The sequence below is a fragment of the Leptonychotes weddellii genome, chromosome X, assembly GCF_054177405.1.
Source record: "Leptonychotes weddellii isolate Sample4059 chromosome X, ASM5417740v2, whole genome shotgun sequence".
In the NCBI taxonomy this organism is placed as follows: Eukaryota; Metazoa; Chordata; class Mammalia; order Carnivora; family Phocidae; genus Leptonychotes; species Leptonychotes weddellii.
The window spans coordinates 44,965,145-44,981,137 of NC_138385.1; the positions used below are offsets into that span (position 1 = coordinate 44,965,145).

Here is a 15,993-nt window from a genome sequence, read left to right on the forward strand (position 1 = left end):
AAGTGCACTACTAAGTATTTATCCAAAGGTTACATAAATATTAATTCAAAGGATATATGCACCTTGATGTTTATAGCAGCATTGTGTACATTAGCCAAATTTTGGAAATAGTCCAAGTGTCCATTGACTAATGAATGGATAAGGAAGATGTGGTATATATTTACAATGGGATATTACTCAGCCATGATATATGTATATATGTGTGTATATTATATATACACACACACATATACATATACACACACACCATGGAATATTAGCCATCAAAAAGAATGAAATCTTGCCATTTGCAATGACATGGATGGAACTAGAGAATATTATGTTAAGTGAAATAAACCAGTCAGAGAAAGACAAATACCATATAATTTCACTCATATGTGAAATTTAAGGAACAAAGCAAATGAGTAAAGAGGAAAAAAGTGAGAGAATCAAACAAAAAACAGACTTAACTATAGAGAAGAAACTGATGGTTATCAGAGAGGAGGTGGGTGGGGGGATGGGTTAAATAGGTGATGAGGATTAAGGAATGCACTTGTGATGAGCACTGGGTGTTGTATGGAAGTGTTGAGTCACTAAATTGTATACCCAGAACTAATATTATACTCTATGTTAACTAACTGGAATTTGAAAAAAATCTTTAAAAAAGGTAGTAAAATACAGTGAGTGATTTAAACATGTTATATTATTATTATATTATATTATTCTTTATATTTTAATTCCATTAAAAATCTGCTAAAGTATGATTGCCTATAAAAGAACTCTAACCTATAGGTTCCCAAAATCATCTTGAATGAATTTATTCCCAATGTTAAGATTGAGAGGTAAGTACACTCTTTGTGAAAGTTAACCAATTCACTACTGATAGAAGTGAAATGAAGCAGTGGAGTACTGGCTGATCTCTGCATATAAAATTCGGAATTTTTGAATCAGTTAAAAATGAAATTAGAGTGTCCTTACACACGGATTCCAATCTCATAGATATATCATGGTGAGTCTTTTGTTTTTAAGATTTTATTTATTTAATTGAGAGAGAGAGAGCAGAGTGAGAGAGAGAGCATGAGCAGGGGTGAGGGGCAGAGGGAGAGGGACTATCAGACTCCCCACTGAGCAGGGAGCCCAATGTGGGTCTTGATCCCAGGACCCCAAGATTATGACCTGAGCCAAAGGCAGACACTTAACAGACTGAACCATCTAGGCGCCACCCCTCACCCCCGCTTTTTTTTAACTTGTATGGAAATGAATCCCACAGTCTCTACTTTGGATTTAAAATTGACATTTATTTGGGAAAAAAAGTTCAACCAGCCCAAATTGTTTTCAGTAGAGAAAATAAAAACACATAGACTCTTTCATTGATATCTCAGTGAGTATTAAGCTAATCAGTATTTCATTTGGAAATTATAGACAATTTCTAATAAAACTATTTTATGGAAATTGATCTCTTTATGGGCCTATTAAGCAGTACCAACACATTAAACAAATAAAATAATTTATCTTAGCTATGATATTTCCATTATAAATAAAAAAATGTTTTTCTAGACCTTTACATACAGCAACATAGTATGAATGGCCAGTATCACCAACATCATCCTGCCAATATGTTTCAGGTTTCTCTTCTTTGTTGCTCAATTTTTTAAATTCCTTAGGAAATTACTTTTAGCCTTTTTTAAAAAAAATATTTTTTCTTCTGTATCTAGTATATGCCTTCCCTATCACTAACCCATTCTTCCATCATTTTAGTGGGATATCAGTGCAGTCAGATGAAATCTTAGGAACTGGAAAATATGTTAATGAGTCATGAGAGGAACTGGTTAGGGAAGTAACACAAGGGCTACTTTTCATGGAAATATCAGTATATGGTAATGCAGTGGAATTTGGTTAGGTCATCTAAGCCAATACTGTCTGTATTTCTTAAAAAAAATTCAATCCTGAGTTGATAAGTTTTTTGATGAAGAAAAACAAAATCTTGCACATAACTGTACATGAGGGATAACATCCAATTCTGGGATGCATTGCAAGATATTGTTTGATCAATAATCATTTGATTTTGAGATGTAGTTCAAGCAAGTTGAAGGCTGATTTCTCTCAACATGATCCCATACATAGGCTTCCAAATTGGTTAACTTTTTTCTCCCTGTTACAGAAAAAGGAATAGAAATACCACTTTGAATGGTGAAAGGTTTCCCTGCTGGATTTATCTAAGGTCTAGAGTTGCAAAACAATGTTGTCATTTCCTACAATAATGATAATAAAATAACCATGTCCTTCTGCAGAAAATTTTGAGGGGTCACACCAGCTACAAAAGCAAAATTCCTTTTTTGCAAGGAAAAAATACTTTTGAGTTTATATTCTGCTTCATATTATCACTTACACTATACTATATTTATTAGAAAAGATTAGTATTAAGGTAAAGCAGCTTTATTTTGTCAAAACCCCTTAACATAATTGGTTAGAATTACATTATGACTGCAATCATAACTTAGACCTCAGCTGGAATTCAAACCAACACAAACCATGCAAAGCTTGAGGAAGTCTCAGAGTTTCTTTGAAAACTGAAGAATACAACCAAGAATCATCTATATAAGGAAGCTACTGGATTCATGGAATGTAATATGGGTATACAAAAAGAATGGAAGACATTCTGTTCTTCTATTTCTTTTTTGTTCTAATTGTATTCATGTGGACTTTCAATAAAAAAAATCATACTTCTGAAGCTTTTTCCCTAATGAATTAAAATACATTTTGAAGATACATAATTTATAAGGAAATTTTGTCATTTACAATTAAAACAACACATGGCAGAAGAAATTCTTTATTGTCTTTTAATGCACTAATTCTTTTTTAAATTGAATTTTTTTTATTTTAATTCCAGGATTTTTAATATACAGTTTTGGATGTACAATATAGGATTCAACAATTCTATATATTACTCAGTGCTCATCATGATAAGTGTAGTCTTTTGATGAGAGTGTTTAGTCCATTTATATTCAATGTAATTTTTAATAGATATGTTTTTATTGCCATTTTGTTACTTGTTTTGTGATTGTTTTTGTAGGTTTTCTCTGATCCTTTCTCCTCTTGCTCTCTTTCATGATTTGCTGGCTTTCTTTCATGATATAATTGGATTCCTTTCCCTTTATTCTTTACATATCTATTACTAGTTTTTGATTTGTGATTACCATTAGGTTGGTATATAACATCTTCTGCATATAGTAGTCTATATTAAGTTGATGGTCACTTAAGTTTGAACCCATTCTTTAATCTTTTCCACCCTCCACGTTTTAAGTATGTGGTGTCATATTTTATGTCCTTTTATTTTGTGAATCCCTTGACTGATTTTTACAGAAATACTTATTTTTACTATTATGTGTTTTTCACTTTTAATAATCTCACTTATGCTCCTTCCTTTCCACTCAAGAAGTCCCCTTTCTTGTAGCACTGGTTTGGTGGTCATGAACTCCTTTAATTTTGTTTGTCTTAGAAACTGTTTATTTCTTCTTCTATTATGAATGATAGCCTTGCTGGATAGAGTATTCTTGGCAGCAGATTTTTCCCTTTCAGCACTTTGAATATATCATACCACTTTCTTCTGGCCTGCACAGTTTCTGCTTAAAAATCAACAACCTTATGGAGTTTCCCTTGTAAGTTACTGTCTTCTTTTGTCTTGCTGCTTTAATTTTTTTTTTCTTCATCACTATATTTACCAATTTAATAACAATGTCTTGAAGTGGGTCTTCTTCTGCTGATTTTGATGGGAGTTCTCTGCCTCCTGGATATGGATATCCATTTCCTTCCCTAACAATGAGCTTAGGAGATTGTCCATGTTCCCCCCAAGAGGTTTTGCACAATAATACAGCATTATGAATTGTGACTTACCATGGTCAAATGCCAACCTTATGGAGAAGTTATCTTGCTAGTCTGTGTCAATAAGAACTAAAAATTGATATATGCCTAGTTATCATTTATTTCACATAAACATTCACATACCAGATGATTATTTTTATATTTGTAAGATTCTCATTCAACTCACTGTTAATGAAGGAAGAACATAAATCACATATTGAACTGCATCAGTATATCATTATATCAACACAGCTGCAAAAGATAAATAAAAACATATGAAAGGCCCTAGCACTTCATTTTCCTCTACCAGAATGGAATTTCTTCAATTGACCCACTTAGCCTCCTACTGACATTTTAAATTGCTAAAATGATTTTTAAAAATAACAGAAATTTTCAGAGATGCCTTTCTTTTAAATAATCTGGCAATTATTCCTTAGATCTTCAGCTATAGATAAGCAAATATTACATAAAATAATTATAATTTTTTAAATGACTGAAGATTTCCCCCAGTAGTTTACTTTTCAGTTAGTAATCAATGAAAAGATCTTATTTCTAATTCTCTTCTGGTACCTTAAAATGGGTACATTTTGGAAAAAAATAAAGTGCAATTTTTTATTAGGACAGACTTAATGAAGACAATTAGAATCTTCTTTCTATTTCTCCTTGGGATGAAGCTGTCTGTGATACATAGACAAATTCTCTACTAGAAGTGAAATATTTATTGAAAACTGCTAAAAAAGCTATCTTTAGTTTTCATACTTACAGATGTCATGAAGAATTGCAGTGATTTTACTGTTATTCCTTGTTGCTACCTTCTGAACCTCCAGACTATATCCTATAGTTGTGAGAGATTGAAAATAAATCTCTGAAAGAGTAATGCATTTCATGGCCTTTCTACACAGCCATATTCTCTTATGGTAAAAATAGCAAAAAAGAATCACATTGGACTGTCCCTGCAGTGTATGGCTTCTCTGGAATATTTGCTGACAGAGGCAGAACATTAGTAAACATCTCAGGTAAGTTGTAAGCAACTTCCTGTTGTCTCTTCATTACTGAAAAGCAAAGGAATAAGTTCCCTGGACAGCAACTCAATTGGTTGCTCTAGCAACATCCATATTTTTCAAATCAAGAGGATTTGGGGGCAGAGAAATTCATTTGCATTACAACAGGAGAGATATATATGTTCATATGCATAGATAGAAATTCTTTAGGACAAAATTGAGATATACAAAACAATAATAAGACAATGAGAGAGGGCGCCTGGGTGGCTCAGTTGGTTAAGCGACTGCCTTCGGCTCAGGTCATGATCCCGGAGTCCGTGGATCGAGTCCCGCATCGGGCTCCCTGCTCGGCAGGGAGTCTGCTTCTCCCTCTGACCCTCTCCCCTCTCATGTGCTCTCTCTCTCAAATAAAAAAAAAAAAAAAATCTTTAAAATAAAAAAAAAAGACAATGAGAGAACAACTTGAGTTTCAGAGGCCACTGTAAGTATACATATTCAAATAGTCTTAAGGTTGTTTTTACTTTATCTGGTATATAAATTACAAGCAAAAAAGAGCTTATGTTTTCTGCACATGGATAATCTTCTAAAACAATTTTCCTTATACTTAAAAGTGTTTTTTAAAAATATTTTTAGCATAACTATATTTCAGGATATGACCGGGATTTTTGCTACACAAAGATGGGATATTATCTCATTTCAAGATTATCCAAATCTCTAGTGATTGTCCTACATTGACTTTCATTACCCAGTGTACTCCATAGTACATTAGTTCAAAAAAATAAAGTCATCAACATTTCTGGATTTTTAAATTTGAAATTTGTTTTTTTCTTAAAGACTTCTTTATTTATTTGAGAGACAGAGAGGTGGAAGAGGCAGAGGGAGAAAGAATCTCAAGTAAGATACTGTGCTGAGTGCAGAGCCCCATGCCAGGCTTGATCTCATGACTTTGAGATCAGGACCTGAGCTGAAACCAAGAGTTGGTTGCTTAACCAACTGAGTCACCCAACTTGGAAGTTGTTTTAATGCATTTTATAAGGTATTATATGTTGTATCTAATTAGGCATTTGTTTTTTTAGAAGTCCTTTCTTAGGGTGGCCAGAAACCTATTTTTCTTTTTCTTTTTTTTTTTTTTTAAAGATTTTATTTATTTATTTGACAGAGAGAGACATAGTGAGAGCAGGAACACAAGCAGGGGGAGTGGGATAGGGAGAAGCAGGCTTCCCGCGGAGCAGGGAGCCCGATGTGGGACTCGATCCCAGGACCCTGGGATCATGACCTGAGCCGAAGGCAGACGCTTAATGACTGAGCCACCCAGGCGCCCCAGAAACCTATTTTTCAATAAAGTGTGATTGTAAACCTAAAACATATAATTTCAGTCACTGACTGTATCGGGGCTAGGTTACATAGTAACTGAGGTCATGCTCTAAGAAATAAATAAGCTTACTTACAGTCTTCCTTCTTTTTCTCTTTCAATTTATCCAGAATAAATATTAAAATTTTATTTTAGGCAATGGACTGAATGGCTAACAACTTAATAAAATTAGAAAAGTTATGATATAATTATACCCAGAAAAAACTCATGTCAACTCTGCCACTCCTCTAATATTAGCTAGCAATTTATTTCAGGTCCTGACATGAAAGTTTAAAGTACAGAGTTTTCCTCCTCTCTAGGCTGTTGATGCATTCTGATTATTAATGGCTTCCTTATGTAATCACACAGTGAGCTGAAAGCACAAATCTCTAGGCATTAGTATTTATATTTCAGAATCACTTAGCAGGAACAAAAACAAATTTAAAATCTTCTGTGCCAAGCAATCTCACCACTCAGTCAACTTTGGGAATTTTCTGAGAAGAAAAATGAGATCTTGGCAAGTGAGGGAAGACCTGATGGCTACTTCATGCTGTCCTTATAATTTAATTGCTACCCTCATGCCCACAAGTGTCATTTTTGTTGCCCCTACTTTGACTTTGCTCACAATATTAACAATTCCTCCACTTTACAACATAGTAAAATATTTTCCCTATTCTTTTTCTTCCATCCAAATCGTACTCATCTCTGAAGGCACAGCTCAAATCACATCTTTTTAAAATAATTCTGATACTTTAATAGTTTACTGGGTACTATAGCACACATCAGTTCCACCAGTCTTTAATTCATATAGTAATTAAGTCTGCAATACACAATTTAGCATTTATTTAAAGCAGATTTGTGATTTTTAAAAAGATTTTATTCATTTATTTGAGAGAGAGAGAAATTGAGCAGGAGTGGGGGAGGGGCGGAGGGACAAGCAGACTTCCTACTGAGTGGGGAACCCAACATGGGGCTCGATCCATGATTTCAGGACCCTGAAATCATGACTTGAGCTGAAGAATGCCTCAGATTTGAGATTTTTAAGTGACTCTTTTCTCCCCATCCAAGGTATAGGTTTGTTGGAAGAAAGAATAAGTCACTGAGATAAAAAGTACAGCATGGAGAATATAGTCAATAATATTGTAATAACATTGTATGGTGACAGATGGTGACTACACTTATGATGAGCACTGAGTAGTGTATGAAATGATTGAATCAGTATGTTTGTACAACTAAAACTAATATAACACTATATGTCATTTATACTTAAATATTTTTTAAAAGTGGTCTTTGAATATTGATGCATCCCTTAACCTATATAATACATACCTAAATATTTTATTAATATTGAGATGTCTGCAAGGATTGATAAGGTCTCACATAGTGAAGGAGTTAATCACCATTTCTTTAACATATTTATTTATTTATTTTAGAGAGTGCAACCATGGGGCAGGTAGGAGCAGAAGGAGAAGGAGAGAGAGCATCTCAAGCAGACTCCCCATCTGAGTGCAGAGCCCAAAGGGGAGCTCCATGTCACAACCCTGAGATCATGACCTGAGCCAAAATCAAAAGTTGGATGCTTAACTGGCTGAGCCACCCAGGTGCCCCTGTTTTTTGTTTTTTAAATAGGTTCTATGCCCAGTGTGGAGCCCAACACAGGGCTTGAACTCACAGCCTGAGTTCAAGACCTGAGTTGATATCAAGAGTCAGATGCTTAACTGACTGAGCCACCCAGGCACCCTCACCATTTTTCAGTGAGAAAAAAAAAAAGGGGGGGTTATTGCCAGTCCTCAGAGTTAAAGAGGGCAAACTGTTCAGATAATGTCCCTTATTACATGTCAAAAAAAAAAAAAAGATTCAAGGAATAATAGTAGGTGCTGTTTTAAAGCTTTGCTAATGTCCTGATACTGGCCCAATTGTTTGACATACATTATTGAATTTAATCCTTCCAACAGCCCTAAGCAGCAGGTACAGTATCATCTCCATTTTACTGATGAGAAAACCAAAACTTAGAGAAATTAACTAGTTTGTCCACTTTTCTATAATTAGTAAGAACTGAAATAAGATTCAAACTTGGGTATGCATGTTTACAAAGCCCATGTTTTTAGGCACTGGGTATGTTAACTGTCCCCTGAAAGTAAAACTGAATTCAATGGAGAGGAGCAAATGCAGAATTAATTCTTTCAAATTCACATATAGATGGAATTAGATGGTCAGAATTTAGAGATACTCTATGGTCTCCCTGACTCCATCCCAGTTTTTTTTTTCTTTTTCTTTTTGGCAATTCAAAAGCAGTCTCTGAATCTCCTATTTGAGCATGACTTAAACCATTACCTTCTCATTTTGAAATATTTAGAAAGAAGGAAAGAGAAACTGAGGGAAGTCTTTTCTGATAAATCTTTGTCTCATATTTAAAGTAACCTTCAAAATTATTTGCTCTGAGACTTAGTATGCACAAGGTTAGCTGACTGTATCGAGGGTGCTGAAGCCCCAAAGAAACAAGTAGGCCCTCAAATTTCTTAGGCATTGTGTAAGATGCCAAATGACTGAATTGTAGTGTCAATTATGGGTGTTTCCAAACATGGTCTAGATATAAAAGGTTTGAATTTGTTAGAAATCTTAGATTCTATGTCTACTTCTCTTATTTTTATATTGTCCTTTGAAGCTTTGTGCCTCTAGCAGTCAAGTGTGTGTGTGTGTGTGTGTGTGTGTGCGTGTGTGTGTGTGGTGTGTGCATGGTGTCTGTGTGTGTGTGTGTGATATTTCCAAAAGGTTATTTTGCATTTTGGGGTTCAAATAACCCTTTAGTACCTAAAAATCAAAAATGGTTATTGATCTTCCATCTGTGTCTCTTATGTACTTATTCCCTCAGATGGAAGTTCTCAAGGTAATCTAGTTCAATATAAATTTTTTTCTTTTGATATTGAGACAACTCTGTTAAACAAGGCTTACTATCTTTACAGAGAGAAAAATGTAGAAAGAAACTGTTATGCAGAACTGGAGATCTGGTTTCCAACTCTGCCACCTACTACCCATATGAGCTTGGGAAATAATAACTATTACAGCTGACTGAAGGTCTGCTGAATACAAAGCCCTGTGCTTTTTTTAAAGATTTTATTTCTTTATTTGAGGGAGAGAGAGAAAAAAAACATTCATGTACAAGCAGTGTGAGAGTGTGAAGCAGACTCCCCACTCAGCAGGGAGCCCGATGCAGGGCTTCATCCCAGGACCCTGAGATCATGACCTGAGCCAAAGGCAGCCACTTAACTGACTGAGTCACCCAGGCACCCCAAAGCCCTGTGCTTTTTTTTCCTTTTTCGATTTTAATAAATAAATCATTGATCATAACCCCACTCTCACCATTCTAATCTTTGAATTTCAGCTCCAATGCCATGACCAACCAGAAATTTTTCCTGATTTCCATTCCCAGTTAAATGAAATTACTATGTTTTTTCCTCATTTTTAAAATTTGCACTTTTTAATAAAATATTTTTAATTGCAGTAAAATACACACAGCCTGAAATTTACTATCTGTTTTAATTGTACAGTTAATAGTAATAAGTACATTCATATTGTTATGCAACCATCATCACAATACAGACTCTTTTCATCTTGCAAAACAGTATCTTTTCATCTTACACATCTGCAACTCTATACCCATTAAATGGTAAATCTATATTCTTCCCTTTTCCTCAATGCCTGTCAACTACCACTCTACTTTCTGTCTGTATAAATTTGACAACTCTAGCTAACTTATAAAAGTTGAATGATACAGTATTTATCTTTTTGTAAATGTTCTAATTCACATAGAATAATGTTCTCAAGGTAAAACCATGTTGTAGCATATGTCAGAATTTTCTCCCTTCTCAAGACTGAATAATATTCTATTGTATTTGCATATCACATATTGCTGATCTAGTTATCTAATGGACACTTGGGTTATTTCCATGATTTACCTATTGTAGATAATGCTACTATAAACATGAATGTATAAACACTTTGAGTTAATCCTGCTCCCAATTCTTTTTGAGTATATATCTAAAAGTGGAATCGCTGGATCATTTGGTGATTTTATTTTATTATTTTATAAGACTTATTTATTTATTTTAGAGGGTAGGGGCAAAGGGAGATGGAAAGAATCCTCAAGCGGACTCCCCACTGAGTGCAGAGGCTGACTTGGGGCTCAATCCCAGGACCCTGAAATCATGACCAGAGCCAAAATCAACAGTCAGACACCCAACCGACTAAGCCACCCAGACGCGCCTTATTATTAGTTTTTTTTTTTTTAGGATCCAGCATATTATGCTCCACAGTGTCTATATCATTTTAAATTCCCAACCAAAGTGCACAAATTTTCCAATTTTTCCACATCTGTAACAAAAATTATTATATTCTATTTTTTCTTGATAGTAGTCATCCAAATGGGTTTATTTATGTTATGTCATGTCATTTCATTTCATTTCATTTCATTTCATTTCATTTCATTTCATTTCATTTCATTTCAGTGGAGTTAACATATAGTGTATATTAGTTTCAGGTGTACAATATAGTCATTCAACAGTTCTGTACATCACACAGTGCTCATCACGAATAGTGCACTCCTTAAACCCCTTCGCCTGTTTCACCCATCTTCCGACCCTCCTCCTGGTAACTATCAGCTTGTTCTCTATAGTTAAGAATCTCTTCCTTGGTTTGTCTCACTCTTTCTCTTTTTTTTCCCTTTGCTCATTTGATTTGTTTTTTAAGTTCCACATATGAGTGAAATAATATTGTATTTTTCTTTCTCTGACTGATTTGTTTAGCATTATACTCTCTAGATCGATCCATGTCATTATAAATGTCAAGATTTCATTCTTTCCTATGAATAAATAATACCCCATTATATATGTATATATATATATATATATATATATCCCAAATCTTCCTTATCCATTCATCTATTAATGGATACTTGGGCTGCTTCCATAATTTGGCTATTGTCAAAAATGCTGCCATAAACATAGGGGTGCATGTATGCCTTTGAATTAGTAGTTTTGTAGTTATTTGGTAAATACCCAGTAGTGTGATTACTGGATCATAGGGTAGTTCTATTTTTAATTTTTTACTATTTTCCAGAGTGGATATACCAGTTTACCTTCCCACCAACAGTTCAAGAGGGTCCTTTTTCTCCACATCCTTGCCAACACTTATTATTTCTTGTGTGTGTGTGTGTGTGTTACCCCTTCTGACAAGTGTGAGGTAATATCTCATTATAGTTTTGATTTGCATTTCCTTGATAATCAGTGATGTTCAGCATGTTTGCATGTGTCTGTTGTCCATCTTCTGGATGTCTTCTTTGGAAAAATATCTATTCATATATCTTTTACCCATTTTTAATTGGATTATTCATTTTTGGGGTGTTGAGTTCGATGAGTTCTTTATATATTTTGGATACTAACCCCTTTTCAGATATGTCATTTGCAAATATCTTCTCCCATTCAGTAGGTTGCCTTTTAATTTTGTTGTTTCCTTCACTGCACAGTTTTTTATTTTGATGAAGTCTCAACAGTTTATTTCTGCTTTTATTTCCTTTGACTTGAGACATATCTAGTAAAGAAATTGCTAAGACCAATGTCAAGGAAGTCATTTTCTGTGTTCTCTTCTAGGATTTTTATGGCTTTAGGATTCACATTAAAGTTTTTAATTCATTTTGAATTTATTTTTGTGTATGGTGTAAGAAAGTGGTCCAATTTCATTCTTTTGCTTTTAGTTGACCAGTTTTCCCAACACCATTCATTGAAAACAGTCTTTTTCCCATTGAATATTCTTTCTTGCTTTGTTGAAGATTAATTGATCACATAATTGTGTGGTCAGTTCTGGGTTTTGTTCTATTGATCCAAGTGTCTATTTTGTGCCAGTATAATACTATTTTGATTACTACAGCTGTGTAATATAAATTGAAGTCTGGAAATGTGATACATCCAGCTTTGCTTTTCTTTTTCAAGATTGCTTTGGCTATTCAGTGTCTTTTGTGGTTCCATGTAAATATTAGGGTTGTTTTAGTTCTGTGACAAATGCTGATGGTATTTTGAGAAGCATTGTATTAAATCTGTAGATTGCTTTTTGTAGTATGGACATTTAACAATATTTTTTTTTTCTTCTTCCAATCCATGAGCATTGAATGTCTTTCCATTTCATTGTGTTGTCTTCAACTTCTTTCATCAACGTTTTATAGTTTTCAGAGTACAGACCTTTCACCTTTTTGGTTAAATTTACTGCTAGGTATATTATTGTTTTTTGTGCAATTATAAATGTTATTGTTTTCTTAATTTGTCTTTCTGCTACTTCATTATTAGTGTATAGAAATGCAACAGATTTCTGCATATTGATTTTGTATCTTTCAACTCTACTAAATTCATTTATCAGTTCTATTAGTCTTTTGGTGGTCTCTTTAGGGTTTTCTATATATAGTATCATATCATCTGCAAATAGAGAAAAGTTTTACTTTTTCCCTGCAAGTTTGGATGGTTTATATTTCTTTTCATTGTCTCATTGTTCTGGCTAGGACTTCCAGTATTATGTTGAATAAAAATGGTGAGAGTGGACATTGTTCTCTTGTTCCCAACTTTAGTGGAAAGCTGCTATTTTTCCCCATTGAGTATCATGTTAGCTGTGAATTTTTCATATATGGCCTATCTTATGTTGAGATATGTTCCTTCTAACCCTACTTTGTTGAGGGTCTTTATCACAAATTGATGTTGTACTGTGTCAAATGCTTTTTCTGCATCTACTGAGGTGATCATATGGTTCTTGTCATTTGTCTTACTGATTTGATGCATCATATTTGATTTGCCTATATTGAACCACCCTTGCACTCCCAAAATAAATCCCACTTGATGGTGGTGAATGATTTTTTTAATGTATTGCTATTTTTTTTGCTAGTACTTTATTGAGGATTTTTGTAACTTTTGTAATTTTTCATCAGCAATACTGCTCTGTATTTCTCCTTTTTTGTGTTTTCTTAATCTGGTTTTGGTATCAAAGTGATACTGACCTCATACTGATACTGGCCTAATAGAATGAAGTTGGAAGTTTTCTTTTTCAATGTTTTGAATAGTTTGAGTAGAATATATATTCACTTTTCTTTAAATGTTTGGTACAATTCGCCTGTGAAGCTGGACTTTTCTTTGTTGGGGGATTTTGATTACTGACTCAATTTCCTTGCTGCTAACTGGTATGTTCAAATTTTCCATATTTTCCTGCTTCAGTTTTAGTAGAGTATGTATTTCTAGGAATTTATCCATTTTTTCTTAGGATGTGTAATTTGTTTGCATATAGTTTTTTTATAATGTTCTATTACAATTGTTTGTATTTCTGTGGTATTGTTTGTTATGTCTCCTCTTTCATTGGTGACTTTGTTTATTTGAGTCTTCCCTCTCTCCTTTTTTTTTTTTTTTTTGAAGAGTCTGCTTGGAGGTTTATCGATTTTGTTGATGTTTTCATTGAACCAGCTTCTGGTTTCTTGATCTCTTCTATTGATTTTTTAGGTTGTATATCATTTATTTCTGCTCTAATATTTTTTTAAAGATTTTATTTATTTGACAGAGAAAGAGAGAGAGAACACAAGTAGTCAGAGCAGCAGTCAGAGGGAGAGGGAAAAGCAGGTTACCTGCTGAGCAGAGAGCCTGATGCAGGGCTCAGTTCCAGGATGCTGAGATCATGACTTGAGCTGAAGGCAGATGCTTAACTGACTGAGCCACCCAGGTGCCCCTCTGCTCTAATCTTTATTAGTTCCTTACTTCTGCTGGTTTTGAGGTGTTTTTTTTTTTTTATAGCTCTTTTAGGTGTAAATTTATGTTGTTCATTTGAGCTTTTTCCTGCTTCGTAAGGCAAGCCTGTATTGCTATAATTTTCCCTTTTAGAACCACTTTTGCTTCATCCCCCAAATTTTGAACCATTGTTTTCAATCTCATTTGTTTCCATGTATTTTTTTTTAATTTCTTCTTTGATTTCTTGGTTGACCCATTCTTTGTTTAGTAGAATGTTATTTAACCTCCACGTATTTGCGCTCTTTCCAGATTTTTCCTACTGCTTTGTTTCTAATTTTATAGCCTTATATCAGAAAAGATGTAAGGTATGATGTTGATCTTTTTTAATTTGTTAAGAATTGTTTTGGGGCACCTGGGTGGATCAGTTAGTTAAGTGTCTACCTTCAGCTCAGGTCATGATCACAGAGTCCCAGGATCCAGGTCTGCATTGGGCTCCCTGCTCACCGGGGAGTCTGCTTCTCCCTCTGCCCTTCACCCTGCTTGTGCTCTTTCTTGCTTATTCTCTCTCTCAAATTAATTAATTAATTAATTAATTAAGTTGTTTTGTGGCTTAATGTGTCATCTATTCTGGAGCATGGTCCATGAGTATTTGAAAAGACCATTCTGCAAGTGGTCATGAAAAAAAAGTCAGGAAAGCAAGAGTTGTATCAAACAAAATATACTTTAAAACAAAGTCCATAAAAAGAGACAAAGAAGGACACTATATAATAATGAAGAGGACAATCCAATAGGAAGATATAACAATTGTAAATATATATATGCACCCAACATAGGAGTACTCAAATACATAAAACAGCTAATAATAAACATAAAGGAAATAATCAAAAGTAATACAATAATAGTAGGGGACTTTAAAACCTCACATCAATGGAGAGATCATTCAAACATAAAATAAACAAACAGTGTCTTTCAATGACACACTGGATTCAATGGATTTAACAGATATTTTCAGAACATTTCATCCTAAAATAGCAGAATGCACATTCTTTTCAAATACTCATGGACCATGCTCCAGAATAGATCACATATTAAGCCACAAAACAAATTTTTTAAGATTTTATTTATTTATTTATTTGAGAGAGAGAGAGAGTAAGTGAGAAAGAGCACAAGCAGGGTGAAGCCTTTGGACTTGCTCTCAGGTTTATCGAATCAGATGTGAGTAATATCTGGTTGTAAAGGTGAGACAAATTGAGCTTAGGGTCCTCCTATTTCAGCATCTTGTACTGCCTCTCCCATCCTGACAATCACTTCTTTTTCATGTTACTCATTCAAACACCACTTGCGTGATAGATGTTTCTCCATCCCCTCACTTTCAATGTGCAGGTGTCTTTAGGTCCAAAATGAGTCTCTCGTAGGCAACATATACATGTTTTGTTTTTTTAGTTTTTTTTATATACCCTGTCTCCCTATGTCTTTTGATTGGAGCATTTAGTCTATTTACATTGAAAGCATCATTGGTAGATATGTATTTGTTGCCATTTTGTTATTTGTTTCGTGGTTGCTTTTGTAGATTTTCTCTGATCTGTTCTTTTCTTTCTTTCATAGTTTGCTGGTTTTCTTTAGCAACATACTTGGGTTCCTTACTCTTCATTTTTTTTTTTCATATTTATTACTGTTTTTTTAATCTGTCATTACCATTCACTTTGTATATAACATCTGCATATAGCAGTCTCAAACTGATGGTTGCTTAATTTCGAATTCATTCTTTACTCTTCTCCCTTCCACATTTCAGATATTTGGTATCATCTTTTATATCCTTTTATTTTGTGCTTCTTTTGACTGATTTTTACAGATATACTTATTTTTGTTTTTGCTTTTGTGTCTCATGTTTTTCTTACTCTATGTTTTTTTGTTTTCCAGTCACAGAGTCCACTTTATCATTTCTTATAGGGCTGTGTTAGGGTTCATGAATTCTTTTACCTTTTATTTGTTCTGGAAACTCTTTATCTGTCCTATTCTGAATGATAGCCTTTTGGATAAAGTATTCTTGGCT

General features: G+C 34.0%; 1 protein-coding gene across 9 annotated transcripts in view; it reads right to left on the reverse strand.

Annotated features, from left to right (window-relative positions):
• The window catches only part of PCDH11X (protocadherin 11 X-linked), a 606,781-nt gene that overhangs the window by 279,085 nt on the left and 311,703 nt on the right, over nucleotides 1-15,993 (reverse strand). The window contains exons 5-6 of one of the 9 annotated variants that reach the window (XM_081808555.1): nucleotides 4,604-4,675; nucleotides 1,198-2,131 (exon numbers count right to left, since the gene is read on the reverse strand). The exons of 6 other annotated variants lie outside the window; for them this stretch is intronic. In XM_081808555.1, coding sequence (XP_081664681.1) covers nucleotides 4,649-4,675 — 27 coding nt within the window. In that variant the 3' untranslated portion in view covers nucleotides 1,198-2,131; nucleotides 4,604-4,648. Of the gene's footprint in view, nucleotides 1-1,197; nucleotides 2,132-4,603; nucleotides 4,676-15,993 lie in introns of those variants that run through there. 2 more of the 9 variants (XM_081808556.1, XM_081808557.1) reach the window with 2 other exon arrangements.